General features: G+C 31.6%; 4 protein-coding genes across 10 annotated transcripts; 2 read left to right on the top strand and 2 right to left on the bottom strand.

Moving 5' to 3' along the window:
- Positions 1–351: 351 nt before the first annotated feature.
- LOC132914487 (ATP synthase lipid-binding protein, mitochondrial) lies at positions 352–3,370 on the top strand. The gene is made up of 5 exons (XM_060973640.1): positions 352–527; positions 984–1,066; positions 1,154–1,255; positions 2,099–2,219; positions 2,588–3,370. Exons 2-5 carry the CDS (start codon positions 1,019–1,021, stop codon positions 2,749–2,751), a joined length of 435 nt encoding a protein of 144 aa, XP_060829623.1. The 5' UTR covers positions 352–527; positions 984–1,018; the 3' UTR covers positions 2,752–3,370.
- Positions 3,371–3,642: 272 nt separating this feature from the next.
- Positions 3,643–5,680, bottom strand: LOC132914470 (transcriptional adapter 3). Of its 2 annotated transcripts, none has more exons than XM_060973612.1 (2): positions 5,214–5,680; positions 3,643–5,130 (listed from the first exon to the last, which is right to left on the bottom strand). In XM_060973612.1, exon 2 carries the CDS (start codon positions 5,100–5,102, stop codon positions 3,723–3,725), a length of 1,380 nt encoding a protein of 459 aa, XP_060829595.1. In that variant the 5' UTR covers positions 5,103–5,130; positions 5,214–5,680; the 3' UTR covers positions 3,643–3,722. The 2 variants fall into 2 exon arrangements, with proteins under 2 accessions (XP_060829595.1, XP_060829596.1); XM_060973613.1 differs by having other exon boundaries at positions 3,643–5,430; positions 5,495–5,680.
- Positions 5,681–5,857: 177 nt separating this feature from the next.
- Positions 5,858–8,274, top strand: LOC132914477 (peroxisome assembly protein 12). The gene is made up of 6 exons (XM_060973626.1): positions 5,858–6,673; positions 7,017–7,125; positions 7,208–7,404; positions 7,479–7,847; positions 7,943–8,028; positions 8,099–8,274. Exons 1-6 carry the CDS (start codon positions 6,554–6,556, stop codon positions 8,208–8,210), a joined length of 993 nt encoding a protein of 330 aa, XP_060829609.1. The 5' UTR covers positions 5,858–6,553; the 3' UTR covers positions 8,211–8,274.
- On the bottom strand, positions 7,912–14,273 carry LOC132914465 (merlin). Of its 6 annotated transcripts, none has more exons than XR_009659602.1 (10): positions 13,978–14,273; positions 13,708–13,777; positions 13,495–13,624; positions 13,206–13,411; positions 12,904–13,131; positions 12,407–12,825; positions 11,734–11,863; positions 11,324–11,659; positions 9,840–11,001; positions 7,912–8,611 (listed from the first exon to the last, which is right to left on the bottom strand). XR_009659602.1 is itself a non-coding variant. In XM_060973607.1 (10 exons), the coding sequence occupies exons 2-10, from the start codon at positions 13,804–13,806 to the stop codon at positions 10,624–10,626; spliced, it is 1,824 nt and encodes a 607-aa protein (XP_060829590.1). In that variant the 5' UTR covers positions 13,807–13,814; positions 13,978–14,273; the 3' UTR covers positions 7,912–10,623. The 6 variants fall into 6 exon arrangements, 5 of the variants coding, with proteins under 5 accessions (XP_060829590.1, XP_060829589.1, XP_060829587.1 ...); XM_060973607.1 differs by having other exon boundaries at positions 7,912–11,001; positions 12,407–12,513; positions 12,616–12,825; positions 13,708–13,814; XM_060973606.1 differs by having other exon boundaries at positions 7,912–11,001; positions 12,407–12,513; positions 12,616–12,825.
- Between the last annotated feature and the right edge of the window lie 418 nt (positions 14,274–14,691).

Below are 14,691 nucleotides of genomic sequence, written 5' to 3'. Positions count from 1 at the left end.
CTTACAAATTATACAGAGATAACCTTTATAATCTTAACCTCTAGTCCAATTTCATGGTAACCAACCACATCTTCACCATAGAAATATTCTAAAAAATCCCTAGCACGAATATGAATCAAACGAGTGTTTACACTAGTCGATATTTAAAAATATTTAAATCATCCATCTTTTTGTTTCAATACAACGTTTAGAAAATTTTATCAGAAAGAGCAATGATAAAAAATAATACGAATTTTAATATAAAACATTTAAAGGTTTGGGAGTTGGAAGATTTCCGGAAATACATAATAGCAAATGTATTTATTAGTTACTGCAGACGTAGAAGCGTTCGGCTAAATTCGGTTGGTCGATAATCGTGTTCGGCGAGAGTCGAGGCGTTGCAAGTAGTGAATAGGTCACTGCACGGAAGTCGGTCCGGTTCGTTCAGTGGAGATTGTTCGTTCGACAAGCGATTCGTTCACTAGTCTCTCACCAATTCAACATTCCAAAGGCCGGGTCTTCTCACCGCCTCTTCTTACTATACTCTGGTAAGTCTGACCTTCTGTTAACTCAAAATCGCTTGAAATAAAAGAAAAACTCTAAGATTTCTCATTAATCATTTTTTCAATATCATATTTTAATCTAAAATACCATTAAGAATCATAATTTACAAATTCTTAGATAATCGCAAAGAAGAAATTAAGCGAGCAGAAGGCAAAGTACGAGAAGTGGCCATTTTGTATTCTTTCGTCGGCCATTCTTTGATTCGTGGTTTTTACTTTTATTCTTGATAACAGAAATTAGGAGATATTCGAGTTGTGATACTAGAGTTAATTTTAACTCCTGAATCTCACATAATGATCCCATCAGGAACGTTACGTAATACTAAGCTACATACGTCCCATCTCATGGCCAGTCATTCGCTGGTGTCCACCGGGTTACATTACAGCACACCTTGGTGGCAACTCGTGGTCTTCGATTTTTCGAAACGTTCCTTGTTTCAGATACTCTCCAAAGCAGCCACACTTCAAACGTCATCATGTACGCTTGCAACAAATTCATTACACCCGTTGTCACCAAGTCGGCTGTGAGTATATTTTTTCATCCTGAATTTGATTTCATATTACACGTTATTATATAATCTTCAATCTTAGAATTTACACCGAATTTTCAGTTGTTCGCTAGAAGTAAGAACTACATTCGGCCGCTGAGCAGTGCCGTAGTGAATCACAGCCAGTCTATACCACAGAACCAGATCCAGACTCCAATCAGTGCTGTAAATATTTTTCATTGAGCATTGCATAACCTATTCCCGTTACCGGGTTATATAAGCCGCTATATTATCATAATTTCAAGTTTTTTTGTTTTTTAGAGAGAAACAAAAGATTTGTGAAATAAATTTGTTCATTTTTGGTAATCCATTGACATATATCATCTGGGGTTTAAGCTGTGTTGAATTATTCAATTGTACTGTTGCAAACTAAAATTATGTCATGGGAAATATAAAGTTGAATTAAATTGGGGTTTATCGTGAATAGAATTATTTAATTGATTGAAATAAGGAATTTAAAGGATGTAAGATATAACTAGAAATAATTATCTTTTAGGAAATGAATCTTTTCAGTTATGGATTAGTTCAGTAATTTTTTTTTAGTTTTAATTGATATCATGAAAAGACTTGAAGCAACAAATGATTTTAATGATATATTCTCTGTCAATAGAATTAAATTTGATAACCTGGAATTGTGAATAAGATAGTAATTTTTTTTTTTTTTGTTTTCTTGAAAACAAAATTGAGTGTTGTTAAATTAAAGAAAACAAAATATGTCTTTTAATTCTAAATGATAAACCAAATTTACTTTATTGCATCAAAATATTGATTGCACATGCAAAATCAATGAATATAAAGATTATGTAAGGCATGTTATTTTAGAGGTAAAAGTAGATCAACTTTATGTAATATATGTAGCACTATAATAGAAATTATTGCTGGACATGACATTCTTTAAATTAAATCTAAACTTTTTTGACCTTGTAAGACTTTCAAATACTTAAAATGTTGTTCTCTTTTTAATTTTACAGAATTTTTTCTTTAATTACTTAAATGATTATTTTATAGTCTCCACTGGTGCAGTCCTCGTTTGTGCGTAGTTTCCAGACATCCGCAATCAGCCGTGACATCGATTCTGCTGCGAAATTCATTGGTGCTGGTGCTGCCACCGTGGGAGTCGCTGGATCGGGTGCGTATATCCTTCATCTTCGTCAATTACAAAAATTCTAACCCATTACGATTCCTTATCTAACATTCACATTTCTCATTAGAAAAAGTCCCAAATTTCTATTCCAGGAATTGGTGTTGGTTTGATTTTTGGATCCCTCATAATCGGTTATGCCCGTAATCCATCCTTAAAGCAGCAAGTTTTCAATTATGCTATCCTTGGCTTTGCTTTATCAGAAGCAATGGGTCTCTTTTGCTTGATGATAGCATTCCTTATATTATTTGCCTTTTGATCCCAATTCCTCCACGCAGTAGTAAAGTTATATTACAAGTTTCATTCCTTTGACTAATCATAAAACAAAGACTTAAATGTACTGTTATTGATTTCAGGTGCAGGAATTGGTTCAGTGTTTGGTTCTTTAATCGTTGGCTATGCCAGGAATCCTTCTCTCAAACAGCAGTTGTTCTCATACGCCATCCTGGGCTTTGCCCTGTCCGAGGCCATGGGTCTCTTCTGTCTTATGATGGCTTTCTTGCTCTTGTTCGCGTTCTAAGTCACCAAAATCGCATAAAAACACAATACTACTAGTTTTAGTGCGTCACTGCCAAAGCAGCATCCTTTGATTCCTGCAAGGGAAGCAGCGGTAGTTGCATTTGGTGTACGGGATGCCATGAAATCATTAGAGATGCTCGATTATCCGGTTCGACGGGGTATGCGACGGTACGACAATGAACTGAAAAAAAAATGGCGGCTGTATACGTATTTGTGGATCATCGATCGGACCGTCCTTCACCCCTTCGGGGCCTTTCGAACTGATTTGTAATCATTTCATGGTCTACTGTAATATCATTGTAGCGTAAAAACTTCACATTACTACAATAACATATTTCAGTGTAATGAAAAACGACTAAGAACGTTACATAAAAGTTTATTAAAGGGTAAAAAACAGAAAAAATACGACAGCTCTGCCTGCAAGATTATAATACGCATATATCCATCACTTTTAATGTTATCAAATATTAAGGCATAGTAGTATACATCGAACATTTTTGTTACCCCGAAAATTGTTCATCATTGTTGTGCCATCGCGTGCGCACGTTATTGAAGGTAACTGGACGAAGAAAACTGTACAGTGATATTGAATAAACACTTGTCGTGACATTATTATTGAATCTATGAACGATTCTGTTTAAACCTCATCCTTAGATTCTAATTACAATTAAAGTAAAGAAATAATTACTCTCTCTCTCTCTCTCTCTGGTAGAAGTTCATTCTGAAGATCTGAGTTTTATTAAATTATGCAATGGCTGTCAGTATGAATATTACTCTAGATTAATTTTATAAAAATGACTAATATTGGCAGAATTAAGTAATGAAATCTATTGTTGAAATAGAAAATAAATAATTCAAAGAAAATATATTAAAATAAATGTTACACCATTCGATTTAAAAATTAGACTGATATTATTCAATTTTTATACATAGTTTTATCACGATATTGTACAATACAGTAAAAAATTGCATTTAGTTCGTAGTGCCGAAACCTATAGGTTCTACGTTGTTGTGTGGTAACATGTTCAGCTGGTCCAAAAGGTTTTCCCTCTCTCGAAGACACGACCACGCTTTCTCCTGTTCTTTTTTTGTTAAAGGTACTTTTCTTTGTTTTGCTAGTATAAGTTTTTTGTAGTGTTCTATCACTTCGTTATCCGCCGTACTAATTTTCCTCTTCAACGCTTGCCGTTTGCTTTCCTCCTGAGCTAAACTCAACAGTCTTTTTAACTGTGTTACATTATGATTGGAAAGAGCAGTAAGCTCCTGCTGACACCGTTTTATCTCAGTCAAAATTTCGTCGTCCTCTTGACTCTTCTTTTGTGCATCTGGTTCTAAAATTCCTTGCTCTACAAGTTCTTTGTGCATCCTTAATTCTAAATTAATAGAGTTCTGAATAGTAAGATCTCTTAAAACCGGAGGATCACTATCCCTAAAGAGTTTGTTATCTGTGTTATTATTTGCAACATATACATTTTCTTCAAGTAGGGCAGAGACTAATCTCTGAGTTAGAGGTCCTGCTATACTGTGTGCCTTTTTGTCATTTTTTCCAACTAACAGAGACACATCCGAGCGATTTTTTTTTTTTTCTCTAGTTGGATTACCTGCATCTTCTTCTTGCAACAAATCATTATGTGCCCACATTAAACTGTAGTGACGACCTAATGGAGGGACTTTTTTAAAGTCACTAACGTCACTGTGTGTGCAAATTAATTCTTCTAGTAATTTAATATCATCAGACATAATATCTGTGCAATATGGATCGACAGATGCCCAGAATTTATTGGGAGTATCATTTTTTGGTAAGAGCAACTTTGGTGATTCAGATTTGGAACCTTCAATTCTTGAAATTTCATGAACATTTGGAATGACTTGAGAGTTTGAGCTGGTAACAGCTTTTTGCTTGAACAGTTTTGCAGGTAGAGGAGACTGTGTTTTAACATTAAGTTCTTTAGGTTTGAACTTTTCTTCTCTGACCTTTTTATCCAAAAGAGAAAGACCTTTCCCACTTTTGGATCTTTTGTCTCTGCGTTCCTCTACTGAAGACAAATTGGCTATTTCCTCTTGAAGCATGCGATGTCGCACCACTACAGAGGAGAGAAGCATTTCTAGTTCTAATTGTAGTGTATCAAGATCCTCCATTCCTACACCTTCTTCCACACTGCGTTGCAGGATACTACTATACCTTGGAAGAAGGCGGCTATTGTCAGCAATTTTTAAAATAGATAGAGGTTTTGTGACCTCTGTATTTTCCAAAGTCGTATCCGAGTTAAGGGCAGAAGATTGTACAGTCTTCCCACTTTCTCGTACTTTGACGACTGCCTTTTTGGAACTTTGTTTTCCTTTTCCAGACATGGTTACAATTTTAATTTTGCACAGGTGCCTTCAAAAAATTCCGTCTATTATTTCATTAGAAGATACTCATCTTTATAAGGCTTGGTTGTTGTGTTGACTAATTCTATCTACCTTTCTTGTAAGCATAATCTTTTTCATTCAAATAAATTTTTAGTTCAACACATAGTAGACGTTTTTGTACTTTGCATAAAAGATTTTATCTCCTTTCAGTTTAAACTTTCCAATTTTCAATCGTTATACACATACAATTCTGAAGTGTCATAAGCTATTAGGTTATGTTAACATCCACAAGTTGTACGCGCAATGAACGCTCCGATCAGCTGGTAGGCTAATGCATGAAATATGCAGTCAACGTCACCTAATTGTGACTCATAAGACGTTAGTGATTTTACCCTCGAGAATTTATTAAAGAAAATATTTTTGTTTTTCGCTTTATGTTCAAGAAACTGATACGAGAATAGTTAGTCGAATCGCTAAACGATCCTTTCCTATTAAACAGCAGCACTATCGCAACTTTTTTATTTACATGTACCTAAAGCGTGTATGGTACAGCGTCAACTGACTGAAATTTTCCCTTGTTAACTGACCATCTTTATCCCCACCACTTTAATGGTGGTTTAGAAGTGTCAATTCATTTTGATTGGTTGACATTAATTTGATTTAATGATCAATTACTTAATCTTGAATGTAATAGAATTTAAATAAATTTATTAAGCTGTTGTGTAACATGTTTTTAATACAATTTTTCCAATACTATTTTCAACATAAATAGATTTATTTAAAATTTATAACAAGTATAGTTTGTTCAATGAGTCAAGTCGATAGAGCCAAATAGAGAGAAATATATGTATAATTGGTCAATAGTATATGCAACACCTTCAGTTATTGGTTAGTCGCTAGTGTAGTATAATTACGAGAATAATTTGATATTAATGTAAAAAATGTTTAAACTGAACTGCTAAATCTGATATATTTGTTTAATCTAACAAAAAAAAGAAACAAATAAAAATATAAATATATATCAGATCTTTTCATTTAGGAGGTTAATGTCTGGAAAAATAACTTTCTCTAATTTGTAATTTTCTCTAGATTGTAATCACGTGGTTTTATTTACATTTCTTGACTCGACTAGTTGAACATTTCGTATATCTATTTACAAAATTTTCATAAATCATATTATACACCTAGGATGTATTTTTTGTATTTCCAAAATAAATTCTAACCTATCATCAAATAGCTTATAATCAATAGAACAACATATAAATTGCTAAATCTTGATGATGTTACGAAATTATTTGTATGATAATTGTCAATTAACATGATAATATATTCGCTTTAATCTGTAATAAATTTATTATCCATGTTTTTAAGAATTACTCGTCATGGGTAATAGGTCGTTATATAAATAATGAGAAAAAGTAGAAAGTAGTGTGTAGTAAGGAAAATCGAAAATGGCTGAGAAAGGAGCTCATTTAACTGGAACAACATTTATAAAACCTTCTATTTTTGAAATTATAGCACAGGAATCATTATCATCCATTGTCGAACCCTCTTTTAAAAAATTTCTATCGGTAGGTTAGGTTAACTGATCTTCAAAACTAGAATTTAATATAATTTCAATTATAATTAAGTGATTCATTTTTATGTTATTAATAAGAAGTACTCTACATTTTTGTGAAATTAAAATTGATAATAAACTATCATGTTCTGATTGCATTAATAATTAACATTCTTACGTTTTTTAAATTAACAAACCGGAAGTCCGAAATTTAAATTTGGAAATAAAATTAATTTCATTAAATATATTATACAATTATGTAATAATTTATTGATAATATATTATTATTTAATACATAATAATCTACTTCCTCGCAATGAAAGATTAATTTTTTAAATACTTTTATAAAATTCTAGTTTCTCATATCATTCAATATTGAAAGATACAGTCATCTTCTTAGATGGACAGATGAAGGCTATTTAATTTTCAATACAATTCTTCAATGGTATTATTTGAATAAATATTGTAAGTGACTCACTTTTATTAATATCTATACAAGTTTGAAAAGTTCACAAATATTTATTTCTAAAAGATCTATATATTTCAGCTGCTTCATTTTCTGAAACATTTTATGGTTTAAAACGCATAACTGTAGTAGATTCGAAAATTAAAAGCAAGTTATCAAACAAGCAAAAACATCTTTCTTTGATATTAACAGTTGTATTTCCTTATATAAAAAATAAACTATCTCAGTTAAGTCTAAGGTATAAACTTGAAGAATTAGATGGATGTGCTCCAAAATCGGTATTTATTAACATATTTAATTTTAATTTATATTTATTTATTCAAATAATTTTTAAACTTACTTTTCATTGCAGAAATGGGAAAGACTGTATCGTAATTGCATTATTAAAGGAAACGCGATAATTTTTATGATATATGAATTTATGGTACTATATAATTATATACTTTATATTTCTGGAAAGTCTGCATATACTTCCCCACTTTTGAAGCTGTTATCTATTACTTTAACATATGCAGAACCAGAACCAATAATTAGTATTTCTGATCTATTAAGAAAGATTAGAAACAATTCCTTTGGCCTTAGTGATGGTGTAGATATATTTCAAAGAATGGTGACTACATCTTTTGAATTTGGAGCATTTTTCCTACAGTTTGTATCGTGGTGGACCCAAGAACATTATTCAACTAATTTACTGTCATTACCCATTCCACCACCTCCTAAGGCAAGAATATAATAATTAATAATTGTAACTATATACTAAAGTTCTTTCTTTGTGTAATCTGCAATTATATGTAAAATATTTTTTATTTATTTCAGATTCCAGAAATAGCAAAGCAATACAAAGGCATATGTCCAATCTGTTGTAAAGCACTCAGAATACATACAGTACTTTCAGTATCTGGGTATGTGTAAACATTATAAAAGTAAGAAGTTCCAATTTAGATTGTAATTCATAAATATTTCATTTCACAGTTATGCATTCTGCTATCAATGCATTCTTCCTGTGATACGTACAGACAGAAAGTGTCCAGTGACAAACTATCCTGCCAAAGAAGATGACTTAATACGTTTGTATTTAGGCTAAGTAATAATGTGCATATTTTATCAGAAAAATTGTATATGTAAATAAAAGATTGTTATTTCTCAAATTCCTTTCATTATCATTATTATATAGGACAAAATCACCTTCGATACGAACGTAATGAAAATATTTATGCATTCATTGTATTGTAACATAACTTTCAATGTCAACGAGAGTTTCATGAAAATAAAAGTTCCCTGGCGTGGAATAAACTAATTGAATAATTGCAATTGTGAATAACATTTACAGGTACATTCCTCTATATTGTAGAAAAAATACTGATTTCAGCTGAAAGTTTTAATTAGCATCCAATACACTCGCGTACTTGAATCACAGACAACGGCGCCGGAAGTTCCAGTCATCGGTTTCGATTGAACACTCGCACCAGACTTTTGGTAAAACATCTTAAAGAATGTAATATATTTCAATACTGAATATTCGACACTCTATATAGAATCTAAGAATAAAAATGATTCGTAAAATATAAGAACATTATCTAAGAGGTAATATAATAAGTATTTACCCTTCCTGTACTTTCATATTACCAAGTAATCAGTGTTCGAGTATTGTTCACTTAATAATAATGTATAAGGCACCCTTATGATTGTAGATATCAATTTAAAAGTTTTCTAATCCAAAAAAATTTTCTTACTTCATCTTATTGAATATCACCAACTTACAATTTGGAATAATTATAAAAAATTATGGCACACACTTCGTAGAGAAATTTATGAAAGTGATGAAATATTAATTTCAAGTATATATATACACAAAACATAAAAGAATTTCCCATTTTTGTAATTCTATATATCTGCTTATACAAATTTAATCTATGTATACTTTATAACAAGGAATAATAAAGGAAGTTTTGAGTTGAGGAAATAGGATTATGCAATATATACGTTACTTCATATAAAAATTAAAATCTTTTCTCGTTCAGAAAGTATTATATACATTTGTCTCTATGTTATAATCGATGGATATGTTACACTTTAGAATGCTTGGAAAGCCCTACTTAATTAAGTAGAATACTTGAACACTGACTTTCTTACTACATCGATAGGAACATTTTTTTTCGAAGGCCACGATTAATAATAATGCATAGAAGTTCTAATGCTCTAGTCTAATCAAACTAACTATATAGCAATTATGTTAGTTACGTTTCATGGCATAAAAATTAAAAACAATAATTTGCACTTACATACAGATTATCTAAAAAAAAAAGACGAGAATATCGCTATATATACTCATACACTGATCAAATTTTATGTTAACTTTTTTATATATACAAATCTTAAAATCTTAATTATACATTATTATCTCGAAAGATTTTATGTTGATATAAAAAATTCCTCACGTTTTTGCAATTATAAAAAGCTTCTACTTTTCTTATGTAAAAATTACATAAAGAATATCCTCTCCATTTGGTTAAAATAAGCTTATACTGATGTATGAGTATACATGTTATTTTTTTGTATCATTATCAGACTTTTAAAATTATGATTAATATTCCATTGGAATTTTTTGTTTACTTTCGTAATTAATTTCATTAAGAATCACATTTTTTGTTCGCAGCAGTTGCGTTTTATAACTGTTCGAATTAAGTAGATTTTTTATTATTTCTTTTTGTACCTTTACCAATGAAGAATCTGGCCGCCAGTTAGTTCACTTTCTCAAGTTGTTTGACTAGACTGCAGCTTTAATACAGTTTTCTCTGACTTCGATAAGCTCCTTTACCAATCATGCGATGCACGATGCAAATTTTTATAGGCACATTCGATCACTTCACGTTAAAGAGTATTAACATAGTAACAGTAATAGTACCTAAGCATGTATTATAATAATACTAGCTTATAACTGAAACGCATTAAAATTGAATTAAAATTCATTCCAATCCTATTAAAATTTAACAAAATATTAAGAAATACATGCTTTCTGAATGCTGAAGTTTAAAAAAAGGGAGCAGTATTTTGAAATTATCGCAGCTTTAAAAAAAATATACGATTTCAAAAATCGCTTATTTCTATACAATCATTAATATCTAGTAATTCTACTAATAATTTTGATTTTTGTGTATGTACTTCATGCAAAATTCTACTAATCGACTTACTAAATTATTAGAAACTGTACGTTAACACGACAAAATAGATAAAGATACATGGGGGATAGAAACAAAAGTTCAAGCAAGAGGGACAATTTTACTGCGCTTTAAGTATGATTTACTAATTATATCGATATTGTTAATATTAGAGGGTAAATCAAACTGTTACAATAGAAAGCGTACGTTTCAGTATTCTAGAACGTATACATACGTACGTGTCTGAGATTCAAAAATTTCATACCCAATCGCATATTCGTTTCATCTCCTCTCCATAAAGCGTCCGTTCAATTTTTCAACCTCTTAAGAACACATCAACTACAATTCTTCGAAGAACGCAACTCTGGCCTTGGTGGACCCAGACTTCACTTTCTTTAACGTACTATACTTATTCTCACCGAGTCGCACTTGTTCTTCGTGTAATTGATCTAACTCGCACTGTTTCTCTCCGACCTTCATAACTTCTATCTCTGTACGCAATTCTCTAAGTTGCTCTTGCAAGTGTTTGCTCTTTTCCCAGTAATCGACTCTTTCTTTCTCTATCTCCAGGGAAAGCTGATCGACGTCTCCATCGGCAATTAGATCATATGAAGTTAGGTCAGCTGGCAGAGGTTCAGTATCCAGCTGTAGTGTCTGAAGATCCGCTTGCAAATCTGACGGAAGTACTTGTGTCGATGGGAATAGATTTGGCACAGGCTACGAAAATATTAAGAGAAATATTAATTTTAATTATATGAATGAAATAAAACTATATTTCATTCTAATTTTATAAATTATATTTAATTATTAGACTGCTGATTTTTATGCATTTATGAAGAATTTAAGAGGTACAAAAATGCACAGGATGAACATAATATATAAAAATATATAAAATGTCCAGAATACAGTACTCCTTATAATATCTAGTAAATAAAGTAATTATCTACCTAGGTTTTATTTTTTAACTTATATTCATAAAAATATAAATTTGCAAAAATATCCACAGTCTATTAATTGTTCCTATAATTTGGATGCATACAGCTATAGTAGCAGTGTAAGCATTTCTGCTTAGGAATTCCAACAGTTTTTCCTTTGCTTCCTTTTCAGCAATTCGAGCACGCAACAGTTCATCTTTTAATTTTTCTGCTTCTGCTGCTCTTCGCTCTGATTCTTGTACCAGCCTTTCTGTCAGCAACTCTGCTTCTCTGGTCTTCCGTTCTAGGTGAACCTTTTCCTCTTCTGTCTTCATATTATTCAATCGTATACGTGTGATCTCCTGTTCTGCCTCTGAAGCCTTCTGACTTAATAGCATAGCCTCCTCTTCAGCCACGCGACTTTTCTCTGCTAGTAGATCTGCAGTTTCTTCAGACCTTCTCTATAATAATACGAAATTTTTTAAAGATAATCTTTAAGTATTATGATAATACAAAGTTACTTATGTTGTCTTACAAGTGCTTCGTTTGCTAGACGAATTTCTTCCTGATATTGCAGAAGACGTTGCTCCATAGCAGCCTTTTCCCTTTCTGCTGCTTCTCTGAGTTGTTTTTCTCGTGCCAGCTTATTTCTCTCAATTTGTCTCCTAAGAAAACAACATTATTACAGAGTAAAAGTTATACATTGTTTAAAAAATAATAAGTTAATATAATAATATAATATAGTAGTAATTACTTATCCATAAAAAAATACCTTTAAAAAGTATTTACATGATTCCTTTGAAGATGTTCCACTTTTAAGTGTTTAAATAAATATACTAACCTTTTTAAACATCTATTTAATTATTTCTCAGTTCCTATAAAATAATATAAAACAACAAAAAGAAAAGAGAAATAGAGGTTAATTAGGATACTGTTATAGTGAAATATATATAAACTTTCCATGCATACGATTATTAGATACATCTTTTATAATTCATCAAAAAAATTATCTTAAACTTATTTTTTCATTTTTAGTTAATAAAATATTCGATTTCACAAGCTGCAGTCAAATTATAATAGAATTAGAATTAGAATTTAATTTATAATAGAAAGAATATCATATATATTTAACATCGCATTGAAGTTGTATTAAAAAGCAATGAAAATTTAAGCAAGATTTCGCGAAATATATATGTGTGAAAACGTACCTCGACTTCTCCTCTTTGGCCTGCGCTTTCATCTGTTGCACCTCCATGGAATCAGGTTTGCGTCTCCTCATAAACAGATCGTGGTTGCCAATACACAGGTCCAGGATCTTAACAAATAATATGTGAGCAGCTTTGTCATTGTTTTGTTCGTCGAATCCTAAAGCTATCAAACCCTTCACCCAGCTGCCAACATCTGACTGTTTTTTTACCAGTTTATTCATCCGAACTTTCTGCGAGAAGAACACGAAGTTCGGCGACGTTTTCTCCACCGGCTTTATTACGAACTTCTTGTCATCAAAACTGATGTGTCGTATCTCTGACCACGTGAATGTTGTTTTCGGTGCCAGCTTGTTCTCTTTCTCGTAAATGTTCAATCCCAAGGCCGTGACTCCCAACCAAAGGTCAGTTTCTTTTTTATTCTAATAATTTATATCGCTGAATAAAAATACTTTTACAATACAAATTTTATTTTATCTACAAAATGTTATTGCACTTACACTAATAGGGAAATAATTTACGCCATACATATCAAGATCTTGAGCAATTTTTAGATATTCCATTTCTGCTTCATCTCTTGACATTCCACGATGATCAGCGTACCAAATTTTTATTCTATCTTCCCACATTTCAGGCGTCATCTGATACTGATCGATAACTCTCTGTGGCAACAAATCCTCACTAGCGAGCATTCCTGGACGATATGATACTTCATCATAGTCTCCATACTATAACATTTAAGGTCACAGATTAGTACAAATGAAAATGTTTATTTTAAAAAGATAACTGAAGATACAATCACCTTTGCTTGAACTGCATAAGAAGCTAACAGAACAGATGCCTCTGGTGGACAATAAATGTCCATTGAAAGGATAGCCTGTTTCACTTGCAGGAAGAACAAGTGTTGTGTTACTTCTTGTACCAATTCTTCAGCAACATCCTCTGGATAAAACTTTGCCAGAAACATAAAAGGTGTCGTAGGTTGCTGAGAAATACACTGATCTTGTACTAAAATATAAGTTCATCAAAGCATTAATAAAGTATGATTTATGAAACAAATCAGCCTATGATCAATGGATTTAATAATCCACCTTTTTTGTCCAATTTTAACCAAGATATAAATCCTTTAGCATCTTCATACTGGAGTCCAAAATACCACGTTTCTCTTAATCCTATTGTACGACAGACCAAATCGAACAGATCTCTTCCCGTTGATCTCCACTGTAATATAAATAGTCTAAAGTAGTTGTTTGCATGATATTTGACAGTAACAAAGTAACCAAGTAATTTAAGTAGAAACTAACCTCCAAACTGAATTCGAGTTCAGCGTCCAGGGTACAGACTTTAACGGGGAAAGATTTTCCAGACTTTTTCCTTCGAAATGGTGGCATTTTACTCCTCATTATGTTCACTCAACATCACGAAAGAAGAAGGGTAATCAATATCGCAAAAAAAATGGAAGAAAAAAAGAACGAAAGCACCTAAGATTATTCTGCGGGGCTTTGGTCGGCTTTAACTGTTTCTCATATTGTTCAAAATAATCCAGAAAAAATATGAATGATAGATAACCTTACCTACGCATTCGTAACATATTGATGAAATACATTGAAACACGTAATAACGATTCGATCCACTCGAATTCCCGTGGAACAGCGTAACGATCTCTCGAACCGTGGATTTCCTTGTTAAATCACATTCCGTTGGCCTTTTTTCCAAACTTTATTTTCGGAGAGAAAAAAAAACAGCAGCAGAATTGATAGCGATACATAAACCAATCCCTCCGCCTTTTGAAACAGTTTATTCCACCAATTTCAGCTAATTCGAGTAACTTCGCTCTAGACAGTGACTATACTGACAGTCTAGATAATCTAACATTTTGTTTTTCGATAGTTTGAAATCTGCAACATCAATTGATCGATACCGCGGTTTCATTTTAATTCTTTATCAATGTAATTTATTTGGAATAATATTTTTAAGGACGATGTTAGAAAAGGGAATAGAATAGTATAAATTTGATATAATTTTTCTCTTTTTGAAGAGATCTACACTATCGATAATGTTGAAATTTCGGTGGCTAAAGTCGAACTGCCATAAAGTTAATAATCGATAAGGATAACGGTCGATTATGAATTAAAAATTTCATTATATTTTATGCTGATAATAATAGTAATTTGTTATTTACTTTCATTATTTTATTAACGATTTATTAGAATTGATTAGTCTAATAATGCTCAGAAGAATAGTGATTTCTGTAGGGGTCTGCATTACCAATAAGGTAAGATACGTTA

This window comes from Bombus pascuorum, chromosome 15 (genome assembly GCF_905332965.1).
Source record: "Bombus pascuorum chromosome 15, iyBomPasc1.1, whole genome shotgun sequence".
Lineage (NCBI taxonomy): Eukaryota > Metazoa > Arthropoda > Insecta > Hymenoptera > Apidae > Bombus > Bombus pascuorum.
The sequence above is the reverse complement of the archived record's forward strand: the minus strand, read 5'-3'. Positions and strand labels throughout refer to the sequence as shown.